The sequence below is a fragment of the Urocitellus parryii genome, chromosome 5 (genome assembly GCF_045843805.1).
Source record: "Urocitellus parryii isolate mUroPar1 chromosome 5, mUroPar1.hap1, whole genome shotgun sequence".
Taxonomy (NCBI): Eukaryota; Metazoa; Chordata; class Mammalia; order Rodentia; family Sciuridae; genus Urocitellus; species Urocitellus parryii.
Genome location: NC_135535.1, coordinates 7,172,304 through 7,196,819, shown reverse-complemented (window position 1 = coordinate 7,196,819; position 24,516 = coordinate 7,172,304). Strand labels below are relative to the sequence as shown.

Sequence of the window (24,516 nt, the reverse complement as noted above, 5' to 3'; positions counted from 1 at the left end):
TATGCCCAAAGCTGCCTTCTAGCAAGGGCACAAACAGAAATTCATTTTGCACTTCTATTCTTTAATTGATCTTTATTTGTTTGAATTTGTAATTTATTAAATTACGTAGTGGTTAATATTAACTTTATCCCTGTAGATGACTGAATAAAATAAGTACTCTAGAAACTACTACAGATGTTCAGTGACTTCACAGGCCCCCATACCAAGTTTGGCAAATGTTCCCCTTCTTCATTTGGTCAGCAGGTATTTAAGTGCTGGCTGGGGTGTCTGTGCTGTAGGAAACAATGAAAGACAGGAAAGATTGAATTTTATGGTTGAATGGACTTTGCGATGAGAAACAAACCATAGTGCTGAATGTAGAACAGCTTATAAATACTGCACAGGACAGTAAGTGAAAGTCATTGGTGTGGGAACTTGGTAAAGGCTGTTGTGTTTGTCAGCTTTTTGTTGCTGTGACAAAATAACTGAAAGAATCGATTTGGAGAAGTAAAGATTTTGGCTCATGGTTTCAGTCTATGGTCACTTAACTCCATTGGATTCTGGGCCTGTGGTAAGGCAGAACATCATGGCAGGGAGGGTGTGAAAGCTGTTAGAAAGGTGTTGGAGGTCTGGGTTTGTAGCTCAGCGCTAGAGCGCTGGCCTAGCCCATGGGAGGTGCTGGGTTGGATCCTCAGCACCACATATAAACAAACAAACAAATAAATAAATAAATACAAGTTCATCAATAATAAAATAAAGGTATTGGGTTGGAGTTGTGGCTCAGTGGTAGAGTTCTTGCCTAGCATGTGTGAGGCCCTGAGTTCGATTCTCAGCACCACATATAAACAAATAAATAAATAAATACAGGTCCATCAAGAACTAATAAAAATTAAAAAAAAATAAAGGTGCTAAAGTCAAAAATAGACTCCCTAAGAGTCCCCAAAGGACCCACTCCCTTCAACTAGATCCTACCTCCTACAGTTTCTACTACCTCCCAATAGTTCATTCAGCTATGCAAGTTTCAATGAATTAATTCATTGATAAGGTTAAAACCTCATTGCTGCACCAGGGACCTAGTCTTCAACACATGAACACATGGGGGACATTCTACATCCAAACCTTCAAAGCTGGTTTACCAGAGTACAACACCAAGGAGGTAGTCTTTGACCCGGGCCTTGGAGGACAAGAAGGTTTGGGCAGGCTGAAGGCCAGAGTTCTGCAGATAGAAGTATCCCTTGATATTCACCCATATGTTCCCTCTCCAGAATGTTAGTGCAGTGAGGGCAAGGACCTTCCTGTCATTCACCTTGAATTCTTTGTACCAGAATAGTGAGCGTGTCCAGCAAATATTTGTAGAATGGACTGGAATTGAGGTGGGAAGCTATCATCTAATAGGAAATAGGAGGCTGATACTCAGGAGGTTAAAACAGGCAATTGAGGTTGATGTATAGTGACTGTTGATGAGTTGAGGATAGAGATAAGAGAACTGGGAGGTTTGAAGTGAGGGAAGTGTAATGAACTAAATCTAGGTGAGCTTTTAAAGAAGTGGTTAGTGGATGTTGGGACAGTGCTGCAAAGGTTAGTAAGGATGACAAGGCCATGGAAGGAGTTATGGGATTTGGCAGTCAGGAGGCCCGCCTTTGACAGAATAAAGAGGAGGGCTCCAAGGCTAGGTAACCAGGCAGGAGTCAGGAGTGAATGGAGAGAGGCAAACAGAGGTGCTATTTTCCTTGGAAAAGGTTTAGGATTGTTTCAATGAACTAATTACTTTCTGTCTTTATAGGTTTGTCCATTCTAGATATTTCATATTAATGGAATCAGGATATATGGTTTCTTAGTTAATATTCAGATTCATCCATGTTGCAGGTGTGTTCCATTATATGGATACACTACATTTTGTTTATCTACTCTTTAGTTGGTAGATATTTGGGCAGTTTCCACTTTGCAGCTATTATGAGATAAGCTGCTCTGAATATTTGTATACAAGTTTTCATAAATGTTCATTTCTCTTAGGTGGATCTACATTTTTGTTGTTCGAGTTTCCCCAGGGCTTATAATAGTCCCATTTTTTCTCCTGCTTAGTTTCTGTGTTCCTGTAATTAATTCAGCCCTTGTGATAGAAACTACCTATATGGTGGTGGGTTACTTTCTTTCCAGGAGCTCTCCCTCTTTTTGCCCTTTGATAATTGTTAAATCTGCTCTCCCTAACTTATCTTGGGACTACCTTGTAGAGTGATGTCATAGTTCCTTTCCCTACGTTTTTTTAGTTGTTTAACCCTTTTATTTTGGTGGAACACATTTCTCCAGTAGCTCCTTCCAGAGGTAAGTTTTTTGAGGCCTTGGCTATCTAAAAATACCTTCATTCTAACCCATTCCAATATGAATGGGTGAGACATATTTTATATTAGAATTTTAAAGGAATTGCTTCATTGTCTTCCAGCTTCTGGTAGTTGAGAAATTGGATGCCACTTTGGTTCTCATTCCTTTGTGTGTCTTTTCTCCTCTGGAAACTTTTAGGATCTTGTCCTTATCCTTGGTTTCTTGTCCTTGAACTGGGCTCAGTCACTGGCCCTACTTAGTGGGGCTCTGGAGAGCTATGTCTGATATCTGATTTGTGCAGTCCTCCTGCTGTTAGCCCATTCTGTACCTCAATCTGCAGAAGAATTTACAGTTCCCAAGCCTCTAGCTTCTTCCTGCAGACCTCAGTTTCATCTTTGGTAGAGGACACTGAATAGGTACTCTATAAAAATGTGACTATGGTAAAGGAGATGTGAGGCGAAGGGGCAGAAACTGATTTCCTATTTCTCCAATAAGTGCTGCTTTGACAAGCAGCTTAGTAAGAAGAAACACAGGTCTACTTTTTACCCCTGTTGTATTATCTCTTAGATTTATTTTTTCCCTGGGGGGTGAACCCAGTACCTTATATATGCTAAGCAAGTCCTCTACCATTGAGCCACACTCTCAACCCCTATATACCTTTTAAAGACATAATCAAGTGTTGTTTTGACACTTGAATATTTACCTACGTTGCTAATGTTTGGGTTGAAAGAGCTGCTGTTGTCTACGGCTTGTTTATTTTCCACCAATTTTTAGCTCCTGGTCTCATCCAGTTATGTTTCCTGGGATTGCTCAGACCACCTGACCAGAGTCCCCTTGGGTTTTTCCTCCTTCCTTCTTGTTTGGCTTCACCCTTGACAAACATTCTCCACATTCACATCCAGGCCTTTGGCCTAATGTTCTTGAGTTCTGCCTGCCTCTAAACAGTCTTTTACTCAGCTCAGATATTGGCATTAAAGTATACTTTTGCTTTTATTTCAATTAGATCTCTCTTTAAATTCATAATTTAAAAAGTATCCCCCACCCCAGTATTGGGGATTGAACCCAGGAGTGCTCTACCACTGAGCTACCCCCCAACCCTTTTTTTAAGTATTTAACTAGGGTCTCACTGAGTTGCAAGGCTGCTCTTGAACTTGGTATCCTCCTATCTCACCCTCCTCAGTCATTAGGATTATAAGTGTGCACCACCATGCCTGGCTCATCTTGTTCTATATTATTATTTACTGTCTCTGCAATCAATTCTACTTTTTAATCCTTCTCCATGTTTTGAAATCACTTGTAGGCAGCACCCATTATGTTCCTAACACTGTATCTGCTCAGACCTTTATACAGGGTCTGTTTTGTCCTGGGTTCTGAGTTTAGCACTGGTAAGGTAAACAAGGTCATTGCCCTCATAGAGGGTAATGGCCCTTGAGGCCAGGCACTATTCTATGCCCTTAACCATTTTTTGTCTCATAATGTTTTTGCTTTTAATCCTTTCTCCATTTCTACAGTATGCTTTCGATTAAAGAACTGAGGCCCAGATCACACATTTAGTAAGTGGTAGGGTGGTAGCTTAAATCTAGATGTGTCCAGCTCTAAAACACATGTTCTTTTTTTCTACCCCACGCCATCTCCCTGTCTGATTTAAGAAAGCTTCTAAATTGCAAATACAAGGTGGTGTGATGGGCTTTGAAGCTAGACATGAAATCCTCTGCTTAATTATATATTCAGGGGACGTGTGATTATCAGTGGGCACTTAAAGTAACTTTCCCTGGGTCCAGTGACTTTTCTTAGATTCCTGTGAGAGGTGGAGATTGGGGATATCTAAGACAGGGGTGTTGCAAGAATTAAGTGAGCTAAAGTACATAAATGGAAGCAGGCAGGAACTGACATTCTTTTTCGGCTGTGGGAATGAATGGGGACCTCCATGAACTTCAGTTTACAAGTTGACTCTGGACCAAAGGGCCTTTTTTAGAATACAGTTTTGGAATGTTTATTTTTTCCTATTGAAAAGGTTTTTGTAAGTTTGGGTGGGGTGCAGAGGAGCAGCCACAGAATGTGATATAAAGTGTTCCGTTTCTTTAAAACAAGACTCAAGGGTTAAACTTTATTGACACGATGGAATTATTTAGAGTAGCAGAATCCCACAACCTGGGCTTCAAGGTAAGGCTACCTGGGGAACTTATTTAGAAACTAATCCTAAACCATTGGAAGGCTTGCAAACGGGAAAACAGAGCCCTTTCTGCATATTTCAGGCCTTGGGGATTGCTAATGAGTATGTGTCTAAATGCCCTTTACAATCTTGCTCCTCCATCTCGCCCCACAGAACAGGTCCGTTGGGCTCAGGGTCTGGTTTGGAGTGAAATTCTGAGCTGCTGAACCACATGTGGAGCTGCCTTGGTGCCCAGGGCCTGGCCATCTAACAGCCTCAGGAGAAATAATGCTGCTTTCTGCATGCTACCATTCCTGTCAGGCCTTGCACTTTACAGAAAGCCTCCTGCTATTTCTTTCCAACTGTGCTGTGAGGTTGAAGCTTGATTTTTATGCCCATTTTCCATGGGCGTAGATGAAGCACAGAGTCAAAATGATTAGTTTGAGGTTTCCCATGCTGCTGAGGAAGTAGAGGCGAACTTGGGTCTTCTGACATGAGATCCCTCCTTTTCCCTGCCTTGTGGAAATGAGTTGGGAGATACCTTGATTCAGGCAGCATGATTGTCTAGCCATCCCTTCTCTAGTCAGAAGTTGTGTTTTTGAATTTAAAAAATAAAAATAGGGCTGGGGATGTGGCTCAAGTGGTAGCGCGCTCGCCTGGCATGCGTGCGGCCCGCGTTCGATCCTCAGCACCACATACAAACAGAGATGTTGTGTCCGCCGAAAACTAAAAAAAGAATAAATATTTAAAAAAAATAAAAATAAACATCATTGCTCAAGCCAGGTGTGGGTGGCACACTCATAATCCCAGCTATTCTTGAGGCTAATAATGCAAGAGACTTACAAGTTGGAGGCCAGCCTCAGCAACTTAGCAAAACCCTGTCTCAAAATAAAAAATAATAAGGGCTGGGGATATAGCTCAGTGGTATAGTGCCCGTGAGTTCGATCCTTGGTACATAATACGTGTGCCATGCACACACACACACACACAGGCACGCACTCACATCATCATCATCATTTCATTCCATTTCAGCATGAGTAAGCGTCCATATATTCACAGTCCCAGTTTTCAGGAAGCTGACATCTAAACATCTAATCTTAGTATGAGGAAAGATGCAACAGGGGCCCTAACAGAGGAATAGATTTCAAATTTTTGAAGTATTAGGAAAGTCTTCACAGGGACTTTGGCATTGGATTGAGTTGTGAAGAGTAAGTGAAAACAATTTTAGAAGAAGGGGCAAAATTGGAACAAAGTTGTAATAATTTGGCATATTCTAGAAACTTGTGATTTAATGTGGTTAGAGTACAGTGTAGAATACAGTTCTCAAACTTAAGTGAGCCTTTGAACCCCAGTGTACATATCCAAAGATATGAATCAGGAAGATCTAGGATGCCACCCAACAGGGACCTAACTATTGAAGGAGGCAACATCGGAGAATGCTTGGTAGGAGCCTTGTGAGCCGAGGCCTTAAGGATAAAAGGTGAAAGGAGAAAAGAAGCATGTCCCAGGCTCAGCGAACAGCCTTTTTGGAGGGCTTGGCCAGTGTTCCTGTTTTACAGATACGCTCTTGATAACCATGTTGTTTTGATCAGACGCCTTCTTGCTTCAGTTGTGTTCTTTATAGTCATGATTCTTGGTGATAAGGGCATGAAAAGAAAAGGACTTTTTGGAAAGGCTGGACTGACCAGACAAGCTAGAGAGCTGGACCAGGGAAATGGGCCAGAATCAAGGGAGACTCAGCCACAGCAGAGGCCGAGCCCAGAGCAACCTGATGAGGACTCCGCTGCTTGATGATTTGTGTGTTGTCCTTGCTTTCCTGGGTCATCCCTCAAGAGTCATGTTCCTGGCGGGAGCAGTCATTAACCATAGCTAATGACCTTACTTCCCTGTGAGACTGCCTGATGGGCATTCTCTAAAAGGAATGTCAGGGTGCTAATGGGAGGGTCAGGCCTGATGGTGGAAAAATGAAGCACAAGTGACGAATGTCCACTACTACATTTTCTGTGCCTCTTCTCTTTGCCTCCAAAATAAAAGCCAAATGTCTATGATGGCACTTAGGCCTTTCACAGTTTATCTACAGGCAGCTCCATCTGTCTACTTTGTTTTATGCTCTCTCTGCTTCAGCAACTTGCAGAACAGTTCCTGGTGCTGTGGTTTTGTTAAAACTGTTTCCTTTGCCTGAATCTATCCCCCTCCTCATAAAACCCTTTTCATCCATCTAGACTCAGCTTTCACTGTCTGCCAAGATGGATCAGTCTTTTCTTTACTCTCTGACAGCCCTTTCTTTGGGAGGTACTTGTCTGTTCTCACCCTTCTCACAGTGTATGAAGTTGGTTAGATTTCTGTCTTCTCTGTAAGATTGAGAGGTGGAGAGGGGAAAAAACAGTCTTTTTCAATTCTTGCTCTTTGCTGGGTCCCATGCAAGGCACTTAGGATCAATCCTCCAGCTCCTGGAACATAGCACATAACAACACAAACGTCGAGTGGATATTTGTGCATGATTTAATTAATAATGGCTTTACAGGTATTATTTTCTTCTTAGGAATATTTGGGGATGTAATAATGCATGGAAGGGTAGGATGGTGGGTTCTTGGACTCTTTCATTTTTGCCAAATGGTTTAAAGTACTGAAAAAGGACAAGATCCCTTGTTTTGTAGACTCTGTCCCCAGAAGGACTGTTCAGGGGAATTGGTTTGTACCTGACTTTGTTGACAGTGGGTCATCTGTCATTGTGAAACCTAAGGCCCTCCTCTTGCAGAACAGGACCATGTAGGATCAATTCCTTAGCGTCTCTCTCACTCTCTGCATCTTGCTCAACTTTGTCTCCTGCTTTCAAGAGAGTGAAAAAGAAAACAGTGTGATGCCAGGGTGGGGGCAGATGAAGATCTGGGAAAGACCTGGGATGACACATCTTTCCCTTCCTGAGCTTGGGGTGTTTACTCATGAATGAATGAAGCATTGACTGGGCATGTTTGGTGGTAGCCATACAATAATGGAACCAAAGCATCCACATTATGTTGTGGCTAAGCACTTGACTTCAAATCCCAGCTGACTATATGACATTGAACAGTTGCTTAACCTCTGTGCCTTATTTTCCTTATCTGTAAAGTGGAGATAGCATGGCACCTACCTGAAAGTATTGTGGAAATTATATGAAGAAATATGAAGTGTTTAATGTGATTGCTGACACAAGACCTCAGTGAATGTTAACTATTACTATACTATTTTTATTATTACTAATTGGCTCTGGGTTCTTTCTTCTTGTTGTACTCAGAGTCTCATCTTAATCTCTTTCTAAGAGCAGGCATTTCAAAGTAATAAATGGAATGAGATGGAGAGCCTTTCAAATATGAGGTACCGAGATGCCTGTAATTTAGCGTTAGGTAAGGGTTGGAGTTTCTGGGTGGGGCTCTTGCATGGGTGGGGACTCCTGTGCAGCAATCTAGAGCACAGCCACCATGAGGTAGGGCAGCTGCATGAGATCCCAGAGAGAAGGCAACATGGTGGCAGGGTTGGGTGGACTTCTACAGCAAGGTGCTGGAGAAAGAGCATAAGACTCTGGAGAGGTAGAAAAGCTTCTGCCCCTGTCTATCTTTTGCTCATCACGTGCCTGAGACCATGTGAAGTTCTCACCCTCTTTGGACTTAGATTTGTTTTTTTCATGTGCAAGAACCTTTGTCAGTCTCAATATTCAAGCACTTAAGTGCCAGGCACTATCCAAAGTGCTTCACACACAATACCTCATGCAAAAGAGTGCTTGAGCCAGATATGGTGGTGCACATCTGTAACCCCACTACTTGGGAGGCTGAAGCAGGAGGATATCAGGTTTGAGGCCAACCTGGGCAGCTTTGTGAGACCCTGTCTCAAAATTAAAAATGAGGGGCTGGGGTTGTGGCTCAGTGGTAGAGCGCTCGTCTAGCATGTGCGAGGCCCTGGGTTCGATCCTCAGCACCAAATAAAAATAAATAAAATAAAGATGTTATGTCCAACTACTTCTAAAAAAATTAAAAATAAATAAATAAAAATTAAAAATGAAAGGAACTGCAGGTGTAGTTCATTGATAGAACACCTGGGTTCAATCCCAAGTACTGCACACACCAAATCAATCAATCAATATTTTTTAATGCATTTGTTTGTTTATTTATTTTTTATATGGTGCTAAGGGTCGAACCCAGTGCCTCTCACATGCTAGGCAAGCAGTCTGCCACTGAGCTATAGCCCCTATCTATCTTGAAGTAGCTACCTCACAAGATGATTTCTTAACATTATGTAACAGAATATGTGTGAAAGTACCTAGCAAGGTGTTAAAGTCAAAAACAATGTAGTATCAGTGCTAACCAGGTAATTTTCTAGTAAAATAAAAATCACATTTAAACTTTGTAAATAAATGTACACATTCTCACATGCAAACACAAAGTAAATTACAGTAAAAACAACAGCTGTTTAGGCAACATCCCCCAACAGGTGCCTGCTGTACCATGCCCCTCTTTTTATACCAGTGCTTTGTACCAGCCCTGGCAGATATTTACACAGGGTTCTCTACAAGAACACATGCCTCTGGCAGACATTTATTTTTGTATCTGGTGGCATCTTAGTTGATGTTTGTTAAATGCATGTATTAAGGGATGTGTCTTTATAAATTTGTTCTTTATTAAAAGAAAAACTGTTCTTTTTAAATTATTTTTTTATTTATGTTTTTAGTACTGGGGATTGAACCCAGGGCACTTTATCACTCACTGAGCTATATCCCCAGTTCTATTTCTGTTTTCAAACAGGTCTTACTAAGTTGCTGAGGCTGGCCTCAAACTTGTGATCATCCTGCTTCAGCCTCCTTAGTCTCGGTTAGAGACTCTTTTAGCAAGGAGCACTTGTTAAAGTAGAACGTCTCATTTGGATGATAATATAATAATTTGGGTAGAAAGGTATACTTTAATGCAAACAGGCAAAAATATCTCTTCTCCATTTCCCTTGATGAGTGTGAGTTACATGCTTGCCCTGAGACTGATGTTTTCCATTAACACTGGAATACTGAGCTGGGCACAGTGGTACATGCTTGTAATCACAGACACTTGGGAGGATGAGGCAGGAAGATCACAAGTAGGTCAGCCTCGGCAACTTACCAAGACCCTATCTCAAAATTAAAAAGACTGAAGGCTCAGTGGTAGAGCGTCCCTGGGTTCTATTCCCAGTACCACACATAGACACACACACCAAAAAAAAAAAAAAAAAGAAAATGAGGGAGAGAAGGAAATTGATATGGAAAGCAATGATATGGATTTCCTAAATGCCCCTCCACTCACACCCTGAATTCTCCTTTATTGTTACTCCAGGTCTCTCTTACATCTTACTCCCAAATTGTGATGAACGTAAATGTAAAATGTAAGAAATGCTTGTTTTGTAGGGTAGGAGATTGTAGGTGGAAGAGAAACAGAAAAACCTAAATACAGATCCAAATTCAAATCTCAGCTCAGCCACTTTGTAGTGTATGTGGGAGATTTGAACAGATTATCTAATTTCTTTGAGCCTTGGTTTCCTCACTTTTAAAATAGAATAATAATAATACTGGTCTCAGAGTTTATTAAAGTAATAAGTAGCTGTCATTGTTAACTATTAATATGTTGTCCTCATAGAATCTGTATGAGTGAATTTAATTTCAGCTATAATCACCTTCTGTACATTTAAATAAAATATAAATACTGTTTTTAATCAGAAAATAAGTTTATTATCTTCACTGAGTTGGTTTTGCTTTTAAATTCAACAGCATACCATTAACTTTTATCCAAAGGGTAAACTAAAATCTAACCTGGAAATATTTCCTTTTTCAGTGTGATATTTAAAAAACTGAAAGAATCAAATATATTTTATTGTATGCTTGACATATTCCTATATATTAATATATATCAGAGATTGTATTATTCCTATATACACAAGTAAAGAAAAAAAATCTCAAGGAAATTAATCTTCCAAAGATAGCATGGTAATTACATTTCTGGATTCACAGCCAGTTCTGATTTTTTTTCACTCCTTTGGTACTGGGGATTGAACCAAGGGTGTTTTACCTCTAAGCTACCTCCCTAAGTCTTTTTTTTTTTTTTTTAATTTTTGAGACAGTTTCTCAATAAGTAGATAAGGGTTTTCTTAAATTGCCCAGGCTGGCCTCAAACTTGTGATCATTCTGCCTCAGCCTCCCAAGTGGATGGAATTGCAGGTATCACCACACTCAGCTTCTCTTTGCATTTAACTGTGAAATCTGTATTCAATTTTACCTTGCAAAATGAGCCTTGGTTTAGTTTTTTTACATCCTGCTTTTCTCTCTAAATAGGTTTCCTTGTCACCCTTTCTTTACATACTTCCCAGGAGCCAATTGTTTCTGAATGTTGATCAATTTTTAGAGCCATTTTCATAACCAGAACTTTTTTTTTTAGTTTTATTTTTTGAGTTGTAGATGGACAGGATGCCTTTATTTTATTTGTTTATTTTTACGTGGTGCTGAGGATTGAACCCAGTGCCTCACGCTTGCAAGGCAATTTTTAATCTATAGCCAATTTTCAGAAAAATTTTCATCAGTGGAGAAAGTTATCTCAGGGTTTTGTTGTTGTTTCAGCCATTCTGATTATTATCTGCTCTAGTCAGAATCTAGCTATAAGTTTAATTAGTTTATGTTGTCATGGGGCTCTGGGTAAGGGAGCAGCCCCCTTGTACAAACCAGAAAGAAAAACTGCTAAGCGGTAGGGTCTCTCTTTCCTAGAGCATAAAACAGCTTGCTGTGGGTTGTCTTCATTTTTAATAAGGAGAGTAGCCAAGCCCACTACCATTAGTTATGGGACCCCTTGTGCTTTGGCCCCTGGCTACCTGCCAGATTAGTGCAGCCCACCACAGCTGCATTCTTCCCAGCTTAGCTCATGAGGCTCCCCAGAATAGAATGCAACTTGCATCCTGACCAGCCTTCAGGGAGCTGCTGGACCTGTTGAGCCTGTGATTTTGTCTTGCTCCCTGTATCCTCCTTGATGTCTTGTAGATACACCTGTCTGCTGTGACATTTCTCCAAGGCTGTATTGTGACACTTTTACTAATTCCTTGAGGTCAAGGACTAATACATCACCTCTGTAGGCTGGTGCTCATTGGGTGCTCAACATATTATAATCATTTTGAATTTATATATCTACTTCCTCTAAAGTGAGAGCATTGCAGAAATTGCATATACCTATCCAGATTTTCCAGGATAATTTAATATTTAAAAATATCTTGTGTCATTATGAAGCAATATATTTCCTTCTATTTTTCAATGCATGATCATTGTTTTTATAGGTGGCATGAAAGTTGCTTTTGGGGGCATTTCAGTGGCTCAAAGCCTGTTTTGTTTTATTTTTGTTTTAAGCTACCAGGATCCTTAGTGCTTAAAGAGGTATAAAGGAGTGGAGGAGTCTAACCATGTAGTTGTAGAGCACAAGACATAAGAAAAACATTTAAAACTACAACTTGTGAGTTTTAAATGTGGCAACATGATTTTTTTTTTAAAGGTAAAAACACACTAATCTATCATGAGCAACTATCAAAAGGTTATTAGCACTGTTAGGGAGGAAACTAGCAAGATGACAGAACTGAATCAAAGGAGAAGAAACTCCTATTTACATAGTAGGACAAGAAGAATGCAGAAATAAGATTGCAAGTTTAGGTGCACAACTGGTTAATGTCCTACAAGGCAATAAAAACAAAACCTTGGAGGTTATCTTTCCTACTAAATTATTTGCAACTTATCGATTTTCTGCAAGGTAATATCTAACTTATCAGAATATGGGTCTTAATCAGTAGTAAATATAAAGTCAATAAAGTTGTGTTTTCTTAGCGCATCAGATGACCTTTAGGTAGGCAGGGGAGACAGTGCAGTAGTATAACCTTAAAGGGAGCCAGATTCAGTGCGCATACCAGTAATCCAGTAACTCCAGAGGCTGAAGGCAGGAGGATTGCAAGTTTGAGGCCAGCCTGGGCAACTTAATGAGACCCTGTCTCAAAATAAAAAATAGAAAGGACTGGGGATGTAGCTTGGTGATAGAGCGCTTACCTAACATATGGGTTCAGTGCCCGGTACCAAAGTGGGGGAAAACAAAAGGATACAGAGAACTTTTATTTTTTTATTTATTGGCTTTATTTCCAAGTTTTAGATAATTTTTCTTTTTTTAGTTGTAGATGGACACACAATATCTTTATTTATTTTTATGTGGTACTGAGGATCGAACCCGGTGCCTACACATGCGTAGCAGATGCTTTACCACTGAGCTACAGCTACAGCCCCTAGATAATTTTTCTTAACAAAATAGATCACAGTTGGGTTCATGGGCTAACACTACTGGGTCTGAAATGGAAATGAGTCCTTGGTAAAAGTAATTGTGAGTCATTTTGAAGTGGAATTGTGCAGTTTAGAGCTTGTACAAAAGAGGAAGGTATTCACAAGCAGAAAAGGCCAGGCTAGGCAGTCATAGTCTGATTGCCCCCCCACAAAGGCATGTGCTGAAAAAAGGAAGTAGGTATTTTTCTTGGGTAGATGAGGAACTCAGGTGAGTAGGAAGTGAAACCCTTGGAGTAGGAGGGAGCATTGGGTAGAAGCTCTGAAGCTTGCGTTTAAGAAATCTGATTTGAAAAGCTGTTGGACTAATAAGATACTCAAAGATGATTATCTGAGGGTAGGAGGCTGAGGCTGAAATCAAGCAAGGCTATGGAAGTGGAGCAAAGAGTTAAGTCTGTGATACTTTGGAGGAAGACCTAACAAATTTAGAGTAAACTTATGGCAGAGGGAAAGAGCAGCAAATTGAAGGTGGTGCTGATGATCGCTCACCTGGATGAAACTACTGGGATCTGGCTCAGGTCCCATGGTATGGTGTCTAAGAAAGCCTAGACTTTTCTTCATTCTTTGCCCACTTTCCTTTTCTATGTAGAGCTGGGCTGGGGCTGCCTGATTGAAAAGGAGAGAGCCATATATACGGCAGATCAGAACACCTTATAAAAATTGCTTTAGGTCTGGGGTGTAGCTCAGTGGTAGAGCACTTGCCTAGCACAGACAGTGCCCTGGGCTCATTGGGCTGGGGGTGGGAATATGAATTGCTTGGGTTCCTATGGGCTTTTTTACTGTCTTAATGTCTTTTTTTTTTTTTTAAGAGAGAGAGGGAGGGAGGGAGGGAGGGAGGGAGGAGAGAGAGAGAGAGAGAGAGAGAGAGAGAGAGAGAGAGAGAGAGAGAGAATTTCAATATTTATTTTTCAGTTTTCGGCGGACACAACATCTTTGTTTGTATGTGGTGCTGAGGATCGAACCCGGGCCGCACGCATGCCAGGCCAGCATGCTACCACATGAGCCACATCCCCAGCCCCATGTCCTAATTTCTAACAGTTGTATTTTATTTAATATTTGGTATGTACAGCTGGGTGTGGTGGCATATGCCTGTAATCCCAGTGACTCAGGAAGCGGAGGCAAGAGGATCACAAGTTCAAGGCTAGCCTCAATAATTTGGTGAGGCCCTAAGCAACTTAGAGAGACCCTGTCTCAAAATAAAAAGGGTTGGATGTGGCTCAGTTGTTCAATTCCTGGGACCAAATAAATATATCAATAATAAAATTTGGTATTATATAAAGGACTATGTGATGCATTTATGTGTGTTACAAAACATGAGCATTTGAGAATCTCCACCTCCCCACCCAGTTTTCCTTTGTGGTTTCTTTTTTTTTTTTTTTTTTAAAGAGAGAGTGAGAGAGGAGAGAGAGAGAGAGAGAGAGAGAGAATTTTTTAATATTTATTTTTTAGTTCTCGGCGGACACAACATCTTTGTTGGTATGTGGTGCTGAGGATCGAACCCGGGCCGCACGCATGCCAGGCGAGTGCGCCACCGCTTGAGCCACATCCCCAGCCCTCCTTTGTGGTTTCTTTGCCAGTAAAGAGGTTCACTCATCTGTCACTTAAAATATAGGATGTTTGAATCACTACTTTGCCATCCTTTGTCATTCCACGCCTCCTCCAGACTCCCTTTTCCTAGGAACATGACCCAGAAAGAACCCTTTTTAAGTAAGGATGCTGTCCCTGTCAGTGCTGTTCCTGTATTTTGAGCTGGTGTGTTGAGATGGCAATACACCTAGTGTTTGAGTGGAGTGGAGATGGCAATTTGCCTGTTAAGATTATTCCCTGGATTACTGCTTGCATTTAAGGACTTCTGTGTGGAAAGGTGTGGTTACTGAACTGAAGTCTTTAACTGCCTTTAACTCTGGGTGACTTGAATGGTCAAGGAGAAAGCAGTGATGACTACAAATAGCAAAATGGTGAAGAATGAAAAGTTACCTTACAGTTGACCTTGGGTTTGATACTAGTCTACTACTATTTGATTTTTCTGGTAATTATTAGAAAAACCATCCTAGGAAAGGAGATAGGATTATCAGCGTGGGAGAGTTCTGAATGCTTCAGGTAGTTCTCATTCCCAAGCATCCTGTACACACATATCACACTGTACTTATTTATTCCTATGTTCTTGTGCTTGTGGAGCAGCTATAATATCAGAGATTAATGAACAAAAAAAAAAAAAGTGAAAGCTTAGATGAATGTCCCTATAACCTTGGGGATGAGACCTTTTTTGGGGGGCCGGGTACCAGAGATTGAACTCAGGGGCATTCAACCACTGAGCCAAATCTCAGCCCTATTTTGTATTTTATTCAACCACTGAATTGCTTAGCACCTCTCCATTGCTGAGGCTGGCTTTGAATTTGAGATCCTCCTGCCTCAGCCTCATGAGTCTCTAGGATTACAGGTCTCTGGGCCCAGCGGTGATGAGATTTTTTAAAGAATAACACAAAAGCCATGTAATTTCACTATGTAATATTAAAATTCATATATAAAGTTCTGTATACAAATTTGTACTAGAGCAACACATATATTCCCTTAATCACTGTGCTATACAAAATCTTACAAAGGGGTTAGAATCAGGATACTCAAAAAATACCCTAAGTGAAAAAGGGGAAAGAGAAAAATTATTTTTTTTAAAAAAGACAGGAAGCTAATAAAATATCATGGCTTTACAAGTAATTGGCCTAGAAATATATAAATACCACCACAAAGTAGACGTTTCATCTTGAAAAAGACCTGAGGTTTGCTTGTGGTAGTGTGGGTATCATTAGATAATAATGTGTGAGTTATTGTGAAATGGCAGAAGGGGAGGGTTATCTGAAGTTTGATGGAAAGTTCTGGCACCATTGTGAATGGGTGTGGTTCATAACATAGGCACCTGATGGCGCTGGTGGATATTTTGAGAGGTGCGTTTGTGTTTTGTGCATCTCCCCATGGCTCATTCCTGATATTGGAACAAATTGACTTTTTCAAAACAACAGTTAAATCAGTGCTCTGCTTTAGATTCTACATGAATTAATAACTCCATGAGTTATCTATAATTATAAACCTTGTTTTGCAGATGAGAAAACTACAGCTCAGTGAAGTAAAGCTAACTCCAAGATCCAAGGCTTAGATGTGATGACTCTGAATCCTTGTCTTTTTTTTTTCATGAACAAATTTAAAAAGAAATAACAATGGGTGAAATATTTGGAAACATATAAGAAAGAGCAAATTTCTATAATTTATGAAAAAATTCAAACTAGTAAAAAGAAACAACTCAGAAAAATAAAGGTCAAGAATAGGCAATTTATAATGAAAGAAATACAAATGGTCATTAAAATTGAGATAGAAAAAAAATTTCCTTCATTTAGCATTTAACCATGCAAAACAAAACGATGACATGTTGGTTTTATCCACTATTTCAGATAGCTGTAGGGAGAGAGAAATGGTGAAAGCACAAATTATCGTAGCCCTCCCAAAGCACGCATCCCAACTATCTAATTTCTAAGGGTTCATCCCAAATGAATGATAAGTGGGAAATGTTTTTTTTTAAATTTTTAGATGGAACCAATACCTTTATTTTATTTATTTATGTGGTGCTGAGGATCGAACCCAGTGCCCCAAGCATGAAAGGCAAGTGTTTTACCACTGAGCCACAACTCCAGCCCCTGGGAAATGATTTTTGTACATTTGTAAGAATTGTTAATAATGCTGAAAAAAAATGAAAGCAACTATTATCACTAAGTGACTAAATAGATCCAGTGGACCAATACAATTTAGTATTGTGTGACTTTTCAAAAAATATTATATTCATAATGGTTGACAGTAAATGCTCTTCATGTTTTATTAAGCAAACAAAGCATTAGCATTTTGAGTGGAATCTCATCTTTGCAAAACCATTTGCATGTATGTGCATGTTTGTGTGTACAAGCAGGTCTTCTGTAGGAAGAAGCCTGAAAGGATACACACATCAAAATATTGTCAGTGGATGTCTCAGGGTAGTAGAATTGCTGAATTTTAAATTTTTGTTCTCTTAATTTAACTTTTCTAAATTTTTCAGTAATTTGTTTTATAATTTTAAAATATTAAGACATTGTCTGACACAAGGTGCATAATAAATACAAAATACAAAAATAAACGAGCAAAACAAAAAAGAATAATGAGTGGGGCTGGTGACACGTGACTATAATCTTGGCTGCTTGGGAGGCTGAGGCTAGAGGGTGGCAAGCTTGAGGCCAGCCACAGCATTTTAGTGAGACTCTGTCTCAAAATAAAATAAAAAGGACTGGGGATGGGCTAGGGTTGTGGCTCCACGGTAGAGCGCTTGCCTAGCACATGTGAGGCCCTGGGTTCGATCCTCAGCACCACATAAAAATGAATAAGTAAAATAAAGGTATTGTGTCCAAATACAACTTAAAAAAAAAAAAGGACCCAGATGTAGCTCAGTGCTTGCCTGGCATGTGCAAGGCTGTGGGCTCAATCCCCAATATCACAAAAAAAAAAAGAGAGAGGAAGGTGGGGCCCTTGTAAACCAACACACTGCTTATCTAACAGGGCTAGGTAAAATACCTACTGAAGAATGGTTGACTCACTGCAGTTTGGAGAGACTGTTGCCCCATCTAAGGAGATTTGGATTCCTTATTTCTAACCAAATTAGTCTGACCATATTTCGGGTTATCTTTCTCTAAATAGATGCAACGGGGCTGAGCTGGGCAAAGTAACTTGCTACCTCTAAGTCACAAGCTCCATAAAGCACAGATGAATTTGGGACACTTGTAGATGAGACACAGGGCTGCCTGCGATGCATGGTTAACAACCACAACCTCTAATTTTGGTTACATGCTTTTAAAGAGACCAGAACCCAGAAATAGTTTCATGAGTCCCTGCATACTTTTTTAAGCAATGTAGCCCTAAGTTTAAGAAGCGGCCTAAAACAGAAATGTGGCTTAGAGAGGAATGGGGTGAGCTTGGGTGTGCCTACCCAGCTCCTGGGAAGCCTGTCTCTGGCCCTGGGCCCCGTGGGCTACAGCAAGAAACTGAACTTTATTTTCAAAATTCCATAAATGTTCTCCCAGGCCTCCCTTCTCTGGGTTTCATGACCACCCTCTGTGGAAATGAGAGCCTGTGTAATCGCAAAGCACAAATGATCAGAGCAGGGAGTAGTGAGAAGACATTAGGATGTGCCCACAGGACGCAGCTTAGAGTCACAGAGTGGGCCTGCTCCTGGGGCCTGCGCCCTGGTTCTCCAGGCCTCCCATTCTCTGGCACTGCAGGGTGCATGCTCCCCACCCTGGAGATGCTCCAGAGGCTCTTGTGGATCCTCTGTGTAAATGTTCGTCTTTTTTTATAGTAGATGGACACAATACCTTTATTTTATTATTTTTACATGGTGCTGAGGATTGAACCTAGTGCCTCACACGTGCTAGGCAAGCAATCTAACAACGGAGACACAGCCCCAGCCCATTGCTTTTTTTTTTTTTAACTTTATTTTATTTATTTTAAGTTTTTTTTTTTTTTAGTTGGACACAATACCTTTATTTTGTTTATTTTTATGTGGTGCTGAGGATCGAACCCAGCACCTCGCACATGCTAGGCGAGCACTGTACCGCCGAGCCAAAACCCCAGTCCCCCCATTGCTCTTCTTAACAGCCCCCCCACACCATTCTGTCCTGACCTGGCTGCCTAGAAATGTCTCCACTGGATCTTTCTGTGTGACGATTGAAAGGGAAATTTTTGTTTTAAATAATTTTTAGTTGTAGATGGACATAATACCTTTATTTATTTATTTATTTATATGCAGTGCTGAGGATCGAACCCAGGGCCTCACGCATGCTAGGCAAGTGCTCTACCACTGAGACACAGCCCCAGCCCTGAAAGGGATATTTTTTTAAATTTAAGCAATCTCATTTCATCTGCCTACGTATTCTTAACCTGTTTTGTGAACTAAGCCTGTGACCTTTGTACATCAGCTTGTCTTCTCCCACAAAAGGGTTTTGAGAGCACTTGATGAGATGAGATAAGCGGGCCTAAGTGCCTGTGTAGTGGGTACTCTAGATATATCAAAGTAGGGAGCTTCCTCAGGGCCTGCCCCTCACCAAGCACTTTGCATAAATTATCTTATTAATTCTCAGAACAAAGAAGCCAAGTGGTGTTTTCTCAGCTGCCTTTTGTGGTTGGGAAGTTGAGAATAGAGAGGTATAGCTTGTCCACATTGACACAGCTAGTAGGGCTAGCTTCTTGAGATGCACACCAAAGCCCACTTGACACCAAAGCCGGTGCCTAACCACCAGGCTGCCTCAGCCTTCTGTCTTCCTCAGGGGAAAACAGGTAGCCAGTGAGAGCCTCTGAAAATAGGCCTCTCTGTTGATTTCCCAGAAAGCCAGGATTTTAGGGCATTCTGGAAGGCTCAACAAACAGGTTTCTCTTGATCATTTTCTTAAAGCTTTTTATAATCTTTTGTTGTACTTGTGTGAGCACTAGTTTGTGTTTTGTTTAGATTTTGTGCTGAATTTGAGAACATTTCTTAGTTGAATTGTGTACAAGAAAATTGGACTTGGTTGGTATGAGTTGCAGTATCTGGCAATCTGCCCACTTCTTCCCACACATAACAGGTTGATTGAGGACAGAGCAGAGTATCTAGGTATTGGTAAGTAGTACCACTGTAAGGATTTAGTCTGCTGAAATGCTATTTTACCCAGAAGGTTAAACTGACTGAATGCTTATGGTGCTGAACTTGAAGTGCTAAGCTCGAGTTACCGGTATGGAGACCACTCTAGAAACCCACCCCCTCACGCGCATCCCCCCCCCCCCCCGCAGTGTTCTGCTTGCTCTTCTCATAATTCTTCATACTCCAGACACCCGCCCCACACATAGTATCAAAGACGTGGGAGGGACTTGCTGGTGGAGGCTTGGGGGAATGAATGGAAATGGTGCTTTTTTTGTTATTGTGGTGATGGTTGTTGGTTTGGTTTCCAAATCAGAGCATCCTATGGCCTTGAGAATTTGGAGAGAAGGGACCACCCACTGTACAAGAACAAGCAGTAGCTTCTTGGGGGGATGTATTAGCATGAGGAAAAGAAAAGGAATTTGTATAGTGTAGAGAATTACAGCTGAAAATAAGTGAAACAAAACTCAGGCCCCCAGACTCCTAGTAAGTAGGGAGCGGTTTTAGGGAAGAAGTGTGAGAGATAAATTATTAGTCGTGGAACAAGTTGGGTTTGGGTAAGCCTTAGGGAAGAAGCCCTGGAAGAAAACTTGAATCCTTTTGGACTGGAAATTCAGGAGTTGCAGGTACTTAGAACATGATCTAGAAGGGGGAACAGGATCTCCAGGTGGACACATTCTTCTGGTCCCACAGACTCCTTGCCCACAGGGAAAGGGTATAGCCAGAGGAAGGCTAGAGGGGGCCTGTAGAGCATGGAGTCCAGGGCAAGGGCAGGTTGCTTTTGCCTGGGCCTTCTGGCAGTGCTCTGTGGTGCAATAGGAGAACAAAGTAGAGTCAGAGAACTGGTTCTACTCCTAGCTGTGCTCCAACAAGTTGTGTAATCTTGGTCAAGTTATTTCCCTGCTCTGGACTTCACATTATGATCTTTCCATTCTTTCTGCCCCTAAAGATCCCTGACTTTGGCGTCATCGGCTTCACTGTCCCTGAGCATTTCCAAGGGCACCAGTGGAGAGGAGGCCCCAGAGCTTGCCTGCTGAGGAGTAAAGGGTTAGGGAGAGGTGGGATCTGGCACACTGCAGCAGTGGCGCATGCCTGTAATCCCAGCAGCTCAGAGGCCGAGGCAGGAGGATTGCAAGTTCAAAGCCAACCTTAGCAACTTAGTAAGATCCTGTCTCTAAATAAAAATAATATAAAACGGGCTGGGGATGTGGCTTAGGGGTTAAGTGCCCCCAGATTGAATCCTCAGTACCCAAAAAAAAAAACACTACTGAGATAGGAAGTAGCCTCATAGACCAAAACGGCTGCTCTTCAAAGCCTTAGGACAGTACTACCCACCCTCTGCCTCATTGTCTCCTGACCCATTTCTGCTTTTTAGAAAAGGCATTGGATTTTCATGCCTCAGTTTCTTTTCTTTCTTTCCTTTTCTTTCCTGCCCTCCCTTCTTTTCTTTTGGCTGGGGATGTAACCCGGGGCTTGAAGCTTGCTAAGCAAGCACTCCACCACTGAGCTATACCCCAGCCCCCTATGCTTCAGTTTCTGAGAAGTCTGAAAGTTAGTATTTGGGGTAGCAATAACATTATTCCTTTTCTTTTTGTTCACAGAGATGCTGCAGTTCGTCAGCAACCAAGTGGGAGAGTTCCCTGACTTGTTTTCAGAACAGCTGTGTGGCTCCTTCCCTGGCAGTGGTGGTAGCAGCAGCAGTAGTGGCGGCAGCAGCGGCAATGGCAGGGGCAGCAGTGGCGGAGCCGTGGACCCCTCTATACAGCGGTCATTCAGCCAGGTCCCGTTATCTTCCTTCTCTCCCTCAGCTGCCTCCCCCCAGGCTCCAGCCCTACAGGTCAAGGTCCCTTCTACTGCAGTTCCCACCCCACCGAGGGCAACCCCTATTCTCCAGCCCCGGCCCCAGCCCCAGGCTCAACCGGCAACTCAGCTGCAACAGCAGACAGTAATGATCACCCCAACATTCAGCACCGCTCCACAGACGAGGATCATCCAGCAGCCCCTGATCTACCAGAATGCAGCCACCAGCTTTCAAGGTGATTCAGATGTTGGATGTGGGGCTGCTGGGTAGCTCCAGAGTTCTTGTGCCAGTTTTCTGCCCATGCAGATAATTCTATCCTCTTTGAGTATGGTCCTGTCTGGATGAGCGTCAGGTCACTGGCCCTATGAACTGGTGCAGGAATGTTTTACATTCTGCTTCCTCAAAGACCTTAATATCTGTTAGGCCTAGTTCAAGGTACTTGGTCAAAGAGTCCAACAGAGCATGGTAGACACAAGGCCATCGTAGTAACTAGAGACACACAGTCATGAATAAAATTGGGTCTCAATCTTGGCTAGGCAGCAGCCAGGCCTCCGCACCCACAGGTGGGAATGATCAATTCAGCAAACAACTCTTGAGCATCCACTGCAGAGATGAGTATGACTTTTAAAATAGGTGCTGTTTCTGAGTTGCAGGTCCTCTGTATGTGATGAGTGAATGAGTGACAGAAGTGCTTGTTCTTTCTGTGGTGCACTGCATCCCAGTGACCGTGGGGAGCTCTGGGTGTGAGGAGTACTGCTCTGAATTTGAAAGACCCTGATAGTTGTTTAATGGGTTTGGAGAATTGGGGAGGGGGTGGAATAAAGGCAAAAAGCTGAGATCATGGTCCCAGAGCACATTTTCCATCCAGAAGGGATGGGAGGAAATGAAGCCCCTGGGAGTTGTTGATTCTCAACATCTATTAACTCTCTCGCTGGGTGCAGTCATTTGCCAGTTAGCTTCCTTTACTTCCACCCAGCACCCAGAGTAATAAAACAATTTGTACTCGTTCTCTCAGAAATTGATGCAGCCCTTATGGGATGTTCTTATGCTCTAAACCAGCTTGTAAATGGCTGTGCACATCTTTTTCAGCAGCAGGTGGGAAGTTGGAGTCATTATGAGATACTCCATCCTTGGGTTAGTGCTGCAGCTACAGTGACAGCTTGCATTTCTCATCCATGTGACTTTTTCCTCCTTTTCCTCCAAGTCCTTCAGCCTCAAGTCCAAAGCCTGGTGACATCCTCCCAGGTACAGCCAGTCACTATCCAGCAGCAGGTGCAGACGGTACAGGCACAGCGGGTGCTGACACAAACAGCCAATGGCACACTGCAGACCCTTGCTCCAGCCACAGTGCAGACAGTTGCTGCACCCCAGGTGCAGCAGGTCCCGGTAGGTGGTTGAAAAGGGCTCAAGGAGGTTGGGACTGTTGCCTGGTCTTTGGTTGAAGATGTAGTCTGTATATTAGAAAGGACCAGTCAGAGTATACAAGGAGCAGCTGGCACAGTTGGTAGGGGCACTTGGGCCCCAGGATGTATCTGTGAGAAGTGTACAGAGTCTTAGCTAAGACTGCATATGTAGAGCTACAGTGGCACCCTACCCTTCAGAAAGGCTGGTATAGTGATTATTGACACATATAATAGGTATAAACCTGGAAAGAAATATACCAGATTGGTATCTCTCAGATGATTTTCTTTTTTTTTAAAGAGAGAGAGAGAATTTTAATATTTATTTTTTAGTTTTCTGCGGACATAACATCTTTGTATGTGGTGCTGAGGATCAAACCTGGGCCGCACGCATGCCAGGCGAGCGCGCTACTGCTTGAGCCACATCCCCAGCCCAGATGATTTTCTTTACAAATTTTTCTTCCCTTCCTCCTCCTCCTCCTCCTCCTCCTCCTCCTCCTCCTCCTCCTCCTCCTCCTCCTCTTCCTCTTCCTTCTCCTCCTCCTCCTTCTTCTTTTTTTTTTTTCTAGTACTAGGTATTAAACCCAGAACCTTACACTGTACCACTGAGCTATACTCCTAGCCCTTTTTTATTTATCTATTATTATTATTATTATTATTATTATTATTATTACTATTTTGAGACAGAGTCTCCGAAAGTTGCCCAGGCTGACCAAGAACTTGCAATCCTCTTGCCTCAGACTCCCAAGTAGCTGGGAAATTTCCCCTATTTTCTGCAATGAATACTGAACATGTTTTTCTTTCTAGGGGAAGAATGTGTATTATCTTTATAGAAAAGCATGTTGTTTCTATGTCATGTGCTATAGTAAACCCTATTTTTTTACTAACAAACTAATTTATCTTTAAAAAAAAAAATCAGGTTTATCATTTTTGCATCTCAGCCATCCTGGCTTTCCTGAGTCTTTACAAAGTCAGAACTGTCTCCCTCTACTGTCCACCTTGACTAGACCCTGCTCTGCTCCTACCAGGCTGCTAACACTGCCTTCCTCAAAGCTTAAGAAAGCCTTAAGACACAGGGTCCTCTTTAACTGTCCCCTCTCTCCCTGTTAGCCAGTGTTTAGGCTATACAAAATAGCCAGTTTTTGAATGATTTCTATGAGATTTCCTGTAATTTTTTGATTCTCGGTTTCATGAAAAGCATATTTTCTTTTTCTTTCTTGGAGTATCTATGCAGTTAGAAATAAATGTGAAATAAGAAAAGTAATGTCACCTTCCTTTTCCTTATCTTCCTTCCCCATCTAGGTCCTGGTCCAGCCTCAGATCATCAAGACAGATTCCCTTGTTTTAACCACCCTGAAGACAGATGGCAGCCCTGTCATGGCTGCAGTCCAGAACCCAGCCCTCACAGCCCTCACCACCCCTATCCAGACGGCTGCCCTTCAAGTACCAGTAAGAGATTCCTCCTTCCCTTCCCTCCTCCCTCCTTCTCCTTTCTTGGAGGTATTAGGCTTCAGAGATATGAAATCCACATGCTGAGTAGATGTTAGAAGCTCTGTTGGATATTTTGGTCAAATTGTAAATATCACCTTGTTTCTTTTTTTAGAGAGAGAATTTTTTTTTTTAGAGAGAGAGAATATTTTAATATTTATTTTTCAGTTTTCGGTGGACACATCTTTATTTTATTTTTATGTGGTGCTGAGGATCGAACCCAGCGCCCCACGCATGCCAGGCGAGCACGTTACCTCTTGAGCCACATCCCCACCCCGAAAGAATTTTTTAATATTTATTTTTTAGTTTTCGGTGGACACAACATCTTTATTTTAATTTTATGTGGTACTG

General features: G+C 41.8%; 1 protein-coding gene across 1 annotated transcript in view; it reads left to right on the top strand.

Moving 5' to 3' along the window:
- The window catches only part of Srebf2 (sterol regulatory element binding transcription factor 2), a 57,477-nt gene that overhangs the window by 1,843 nt on the left and 31,118 nt on the right, over positions 1–24,516 (top strand). The window contains exons 2-4 of the mRNA XM_026405918.2: positions 21,078–21,512; positions 22,482–22,663; positions 23,980–24,126. Of these exons, the coding sequence (XP_026261703.1) occupies positions 21,078–21,512; positions 22,482–22,663; positions 23,980–24,126 (764 nt within the window). The remainder of the gene's footprint in view (positions 1–21,077; positions 21,513–22,481; positions 22,664–23,979; positions 24,127–24,516) is intronic.